Source organism: Chrysochloris asiatica, unplaced genomic scaffold (assembly GCF_000296735.1).
Source record: "Chrysochloris asiatica unplaced genomic scaffold, ChrAsi1.0 scaffold00137, whole genome shotgun sequence".
Lineage (NCBI taxonomy): Eukaryota > Metazoa > Chordata > Mammalia > Afrosoricida > Chrysochloridae > Chrysochloris > Chrysochloris asiatica.
Window position 1 is genome coordinate 8432964 of NW_006408655.1, and position 7516 is coordinate 8440479.

At 37.6% G+C, this 7516-nt stretch overlaps 1 protein-coding gene across 1 annotated transcript in view; it reads left to right on the top strand.

The window, feature by feature from the left end:
• ARMC3 (armadillo repeat containing 3) overlaps positions 1–7516 on the top strand; it is a 154640-nt gene that overhangs the window by 42356 nt on the left and 104768 nt on the right. Inside the window, exon 7 of the mRNA XM_006869910.1 lies at positions 720–914. Coding sequence (XP_006869972.1) covers positions 720–914 — 195 coding nt within the window. The remainder of the gene's footprint in view (positions 1–719; positions 915–7516) is intronic.

Below are 7516 nucleotides of genomic sequence, written 5' to 3' on the forward strand. Positions count from 1 at the left end.
CCTAAGCTATTGCTCTTTATGTGTTCCATTTCATTTTGGCCACTCCCAATTTTCCTAGATTCACACTTCATACATTCCTTTGTACTTTTTATTAATTGCTGTTTGCAGCAGTTTCTCTTCATTTTAGGTTGTGCCCCATCAGGAAATGTAGGTCCTGAAATCTTGGTACTTACATGATAGTATTTGTCATTCAGAGAAAATAATGGACTTTTAGTGCTAATACCTTTCAATTTTTATGTTTTATAAGTAATTTTCTTCATGTAAGGGATGTCCTGGAGTGGCACTGCTGGTTAATGTGATATCCTGCAAGGTCAGTTTGAACCACAAGTTCAGTGGTTCTACTCACCAGACACTCCTTGAAGCCCTATACAGGACCACTATGAGTTGGAATGCACTCCACGGCACTTAAAAACAAGAAAGGACAGTTCAGAAACATACATCTTTTTTTAAAACAGTAGAATGGTGTGAAAATTAAAATGGGAGTAGTATACTAGCTAAAATTTACTTTTTCTGAAACGGGAAATCTAAATGTTCATATTGAACAAGGTTTGATCTACTAATATAACCTTGGCAACTGAGCACATTTGATGGAGTATTCTAGAGTAGAATTATTTACTAGGGAAATCATAACTCATTGTTCAAAACTGTAGAATATGTCTATTGTTGAGAGTGCATTTTGCCTAAAATATACTTTTTTGGTCATTTGTATTTCATTGCAGGATTTCCAGTGTCGAGCCACACTTCAAGAGCTAAATGCAGTCCCTCCTATATTAGAGCTTCTGAAGTCAGAATATCCAATCATTCAGTTGCTGGCCCTCAAAACCTTAGGTGTTATCACTAATGATAAAGAGTCCAGAGCAATGTTAAGAGACAATCAAGGATTGGACCAACTTATTAAGATCCTTGAAATGAAGGTATTTGCAACATTCATTGAACTGTTTGTAATGAAAGCGTAGTGGTCCTATATGTTGCTGTGGTGGCTGTGTGCCGTGGAGTCGGTTCCGACTCATAGTAACCCTGTACAGGGTTTCCGAGGTTGTAAATCTTTACGGGAGCAGAAAGCCTCATCTTTCTCCCGTGGAGCAGCTGGTAGTTTCAAACTGCTGACCTTGTGGTTCGCAGCCCAATTCATAACCACTACACTACCAGAGCTCCTTATATATTGCTGTAGCTATATGAATTGTATTTTTTTAATGTTATTTTATTACCTTAAGCATGTTATGAACTACAAAATGGATTAAGTTACTTACTATCACATAAAGTTTATTCACTTGATTAAAATAGACTAGTTGGGACCCCCTGCCCTATGGATTCTGATTCACAGCCAATCCATAGGACAGAGTAGAACAGTTCCATAGTATTCCTGAAGCAGTAAATCTTTACTAGAAATGGACTACATGATCTCATCTTTTGAACTTTCTGTTAGCAGCCCAACATTTAACCCACTGTACCACCAGGTCTCCTTGACTAATTGAGAAGGCCAGTATAAACTCATAAAAAAAATATTTTGCTTTAGGAGATTTAAGATTTTTAAATTCTTGTTTCTGATCTTCCTCATGATTTCCTGAATGGCCTAGAATTCATTTTTTAAAAACCTTTTGGCTGCCATGGTTTTCTCTGGTGTACAGCAAGAAGAAGAGTTTATCTCCTAGATGTATATTGAGAAATACTGCAGACAGATTTTCTTGTTGTTGTTGGTAGGTGCCATTGAGTCAGCATCAACTCATACATAGCGCTCCTTCCTGTGCACAACAGAGTGAAACACTGCCTGGTCCTGCGCCATCCTCACAGTTGTTGCTACATTTGTGCCCATTGCTGTGCCAATCTAGTTCTCTGGGGGTCTTCCTCTTTCTCTCCAACTTTCCATTTCACTAAACATAATATCCTTCTCCAGGGATTGGTCCATCCAAATAATATGTCCAAAGTGTGAGAGACTAAGTGTGGCCATCCTGGCTTCCAACAAACATTCTGGCTGTACTTCTTCCAACACAGATCTGTTTGTTCTTTTTGAAGTCCATGGTACTTTTTAATATTCTTCTTCAACACCATAGATCAAATGCATCAATTCTTCTAAGGCCTTCTTTACTTATGATCTAACTTTCTCATGCCAAAGAGTTTATTGAAAATAACATAGCTTGAGCCAGGCATGCCTTAGTCCTCAAACTGACATTTTGCTCTTGAACACTTTAGAGAGATCTTGTACAATAGATTTGCCTAATGCAATACTTCGTCTGCTTTCTTGACTGCTGCTTCCATTAGTGTCAGTGGTTGATCCGAGCAAAATGAAGTCTTTGACAACTTCAGTCTTTTCTACAACAATATATTGTTGTTGTTCATAAGTGCCATTGAGTTGGTTCCCACCCATAGCAACCCTGTAGAGAGTTTTCAAGAAATGGCTGGTGAGCTTGTACCACTGATCTTACTGTTAAGACTGACTTTGCATTCCAGTGCATTAACCCACGAGGATGTTTATTTGCTGGGGGCCAGACCTGACACTCTTATTTGGGGGTCCTTAGAGAGAGGTATGACATCGGCGAAGAAATGACAAAATCAATGAGTCTTGATGAATGGTGAGTCTTCTCCTCTCACATTTTATTTCTCCTCCTTTTTTTATTTCAGATTCTCAAACAGCTTTTATACTACTTTGTGCCATTCATCTATTAATCTTTCTTTTCAAAGTAGTGGTCTAAATCATACAATTTAATCATTTCAATATAGAGCATCAAAAATATCAAAATCTTCCTTGTTCCCCTTTACGTACTTAGACAATATCTGATTTCTGTAAGCAAACCTTAATTTTCTAAAAATGTTACGTTAACCTTAAAACATAATTCTAAATCTTAACTCCTATTTCTACCTTCACCTATTATTGTCTATAGATTCATTAATCACAACATGTACCTAAACGTTATTTGCTATGGTAACTGACAACACAGTTGTTTCTCATGATTGATTAAACAAGAAGCATTTAAAGTTTTGTATTTAAGAAGAAACGGAACAACTTCCTTATACTAAAAACTTCTCTATACAAAACATCTAGTTAAATTTCTGCTTATGATCTATTACTATTCCCTTAGCCCTAAATTGCATTTTTGGCTAATTTTCTAGAGGTCTTGATGTCCCTGACTGAAACTACACGGAATGTTGAATGCAATCTTAAACTTGGACTGGCAAAAACTTTAGCTGTTTTTTCCTAGTGGTGAAACTTATTGTTAGTGTCAGAAGCATTCTTTAGGACTACGCATGATTGAATATGGTGTGAAGGTGCCTAAAAACAAGTTTCAAATCTCTAATATAATTCTTACTAAGATTCTACTGAAAACTTTTATTATAAAATCAAGAATATTAAAAATAAGCTGATTAAAACAAAGAGACAGAAACTGCAGAGTCCCCACTTGAGATCCCTCCTGGGGTCTTGCCTTCCAAGGGGAGACCCATTGTGGCCTTGCTTAACAATGAGCCCTTCATGCTTAGGGTCCTCCGCCCCTCTGCCCCTTGGTGACATGGCCTCTGCCAAACTACAAAGCAAGCAAGGTCCCCACATGAAATCTCCTGTTGAGGCTCTGCCAAATCAACGAGGCACCCATTGCTGCTCTGCAGTACAATGGGCTTTCTTCATGCATAGGGTCTCCTGCTGCTCTATGTTGTTGCAATGTATTTCTTATCAGAGCCATCATGGCCCCTGCCATTTATTGGTCCAGTGGTAAGGATTTTTGTTTTCTTTTCACTGAGGTGCAACCCATAATGAAGGCTGGCTATGGTCTTTGATATTAATCAGTCAATATTTTAAGCCCTCTTCACTTTCAGCAAGTAAGGTTGTATCATCTGCATATTGTGGGCTGTTAATGAGCCTTCCCCTTATTCTGATTACACGTTTTTCTTCATATAATCCAGTTTCTTGGATTATTTGCTCAGCATACAGATTGAATATATATGGTGAAAGAATACAACCCTGGCACACACCTTTCCTAATTTTAAATCCTTCAGTTTTCCATTGTTCTGTTTGAACAACTGCTTCTTACTCCATATACAAGTTCCTCAAGAACACAAGTGTTCCAGAATACTCATTCACTGCAATGCTGTCAATAGCTTGTCATGATTGACACAATCAAAAGCCTTTACATAGTCAATAAAACACAGGCAAGCATGTTTCTGGTATTCTCTGCTTTATGCCAAGATGCATTTGATGTCAGCAGTGTTATCCCACATTTCATGTCCTCTACTGAAACGAGCTTGAACGTCTGGAAGTTCTCTGTCAATGTATAGTTGCAGCCGCTTTTGTAATACCTTTAGCAAAATTTTGCTTGCAAGGGGTATAATGATACTGTTCCATGACTTCAGATTTCTGTTGGATCACCTCTATTTGGAATGGGCACAAACATAGATCTTTTCTAGTCAGTTGGCCAGGTACCTGTCTTTCATATTTCTTGGCATAGTTGAGTGAATATCTCCAGGCAGTTTGTTCAAAAATTCAATTTATCCCCTCGGTATACAGGGTTGATAGGGATAGGCAACTTAAGCATTGGCTGCATAAAATGAGGGGGCGATAAAAGGCATGAAGTGACTGGCTTACAAGTTTTCAAGAGAGAGTTTAGTTTAAGAGTGTGTGGAGCAAGGTAGAATACCCACTGAATAGTTTTCATCTTGTCTATATGGGTCTTGTGAAAAAAGATGAGGGTAAGAGTCTTATGATTCAGTAGTGAATAATTGTTATCATGACTAATTTCAACTGTCACAACTGTAAAGGTGAAAGTTCTGTAACAAAACGTGAGGAGTAGTTAATCTTACAGTCCAGGAACAGAGGACCGTAGAACCACCAATGGAGAAGAACATAAGCAGAATGTGGGACCCTATCTAGAGAAGCAGTGACACCAGAGATGGAGGCAGAGATGAGAACATGGAGAGGGAGAATAGTTGAGGACTCTAGAATCATGGAAAGAGAAAGACTGAGCGCTGGTGGCCCGGACGCAGGCTGGCAGAATGTGCTTTTTAGTTGTTTAAATTATTATATATTCCTGAATGTTTTTGTGTACATCCATCACCCCCAAAACAAACAAACAAGCAAATTAAAAAAACAGGAAATAGACGCAAATACTGTTGAATGATGGTGCATTGAAGGGACTGTAATCATTGCAATGAAACGATGAGTGTAAAACTGATATTCTCCCATGTAAACTATCACTCAATTCACAATAAAAACTTAAAAAAAAAGAAGGGTCTTTTACAATATATTTTCTCAATGTAATGTGTCATTTTAGTTTCCTAACTGCTGCTTCCATATGTATTGATTGTGGATCCAAGCAAAATGAAATCCTTGACAGCTTCAATCTTTTTTCCATTTATCATAATGTTGTTGATTGTCCAGTTGTGAGGATTTTTGTTTTCTTTATATTGAGGTGTAATCCATAATAAAAACTGTAGTCTTTGATATTTAATTAAAAAAAAAAATTCAATTTGTATTCCACCAGTTCCCAGTGCTTTGTTCTTTGCCACTGAACCTTGGACTACTTCCTTCAGTATCATTGGCTCTTGATCATATGCTGCCTCTTAAAATGGTTGAACATTGACCATTTATTTTGGTACAGTGACTTTGTGTATTCATTCCATCTTCTTTTGATGCTTTCTGCATCATTCAGTATTTTAGCCATAGAATCCTTCAATATTTCAAGTTGAGGCTTGAATTTTTTCCCTCAGTTTGAGAAATGCTGAACGTGTTCTTCCCTTTTGGTTTTCTAACTTCAGGTCTTTGCATATTTTGTTATAATATTTGACTTTGTCTTCTTGACCTGACCTTTGGAATTCTATTCAGCTCTTTTATCTCCTCACTTTTTCCATTTGATTTAACATCTCAACACTGGAGAGCAAGTTTCTGAGTCTCTTCTGACATCCATTTTGGTCTTTTCCTTGTTTCTTGACTTCTTAATGACCTTTTGTTTTCTTCCTGTATGATGTTCTTGATGTCATCTCACAGTTCTTCTGGTCTGTGGTCTTTACTGTCTAATGTATCAAATCTGTTCTGCAGATGATATCTAAATTCAGATAGGATATGTTCAAGGTTATATATTGTCTTTCATGGACTTGTTTTGATTTTCTTCAGCTTCAACCTGAACTTGTATATGAGCAATTGATAGTCTGCCCTTGGTTTTATTTTGGTGGGTGATATAGAACTTTTCCACCGTCTCTTTCCACAGATATAGTCAATTTGATTTTCTGTGTATTCCACCTGGTGAGGTCCATGTGTATAGTCATTTTTTATGTTGTTTTAAAAAAGGTACTTCACAGTGAAGAAGTCATTGATCTTCCAGAATTCTATCATGTGATCTCCAGCATCATTTCTGTCACCAAGGTCATATTTTCCAAAGACTGATCCTTTCTTCTTTTAATCCGGAAAAGGAACATCTGCTATATCGCAGACATGTATGGGTGCTATGCATATGTCATTTTATTAAATAATATAGCCTCAGTTGTAAAATGGAGTCCTGGTGTGGCACTGTAGGAAAAGTACTAGACCTCAAGTTCGGTTTGAACTGCAAGGTTGGCAGTTCAGACTCACCAGTCACTTCTCAGAAACCTGGTATAGGGTCACTATGAGTCAGAACCTACTGGATGGTACTTAACAACAACAACAACAACAGCAGCAGTGGGATTAATGACATAATAAATTAGGATGCAGTTCAAACCCTCCTGCTACTCCTCAGAAACTCTATGTTGGGTCACGATGACTCGGAACCAACTCTACGGTACTTAACAACAGCAAAGATAATAAAATTATTATATCACTACTCTTATTTTGTAGATGAGAAAAATGAGCCTCGAAGAGGATAAATAACTTGGTAGTGGCTGTATAGCTAGGAAATACTAACAGAGAATACTTTTTTTCATGACCAGTACATGCATTGCAATAGGAAACTTTCTAATAATACAGAAATATAGAATGAAAATAAAAAAAACGCTTCTCTACATCTTCATTTCAAACTCCCCTCCCCTTCTCAGAGGCAACTACCTCCTGTATCCATTCTGATCATCTTTCTTGCTTACATATATGCACATATGTGAACATGTAGCATTCATCCCTTTCCCCAAAAAAATAAATGAAAATATGCTATAAATACTGTTATACAACTTGTGCTTTTCACTTTTTGTTACTTGGAGGACTTTTGTATTTTGATACAAATGAATCTGCCTCATTTTATTTAAAAGTGATTAAAAATTGCTCATAATGTTCTCGTTGTTGTTGTTGTTGTTGTTGTTGTGAGATGTCATCGAGTCCATATCGACTCATAGCGACCTTATGCACAGCAGAACGAAACACTGCCCGATCCTGGGCCAACTTCACTGCTGTTGCCACGTTTGAGTCAATTGATGCTGCCACTTGGCCAATCCTTCTCATTGAGGCTCTTGCTCTTTTTCTCTGACCCTCCACCTTACGAAACATGATATCCTTCTCCAGTGACTGGTCCCTCCTGACAATATGTCTGAAGTATGAGAGACGAAGTTTGGCCATCCTGGCCTCCAA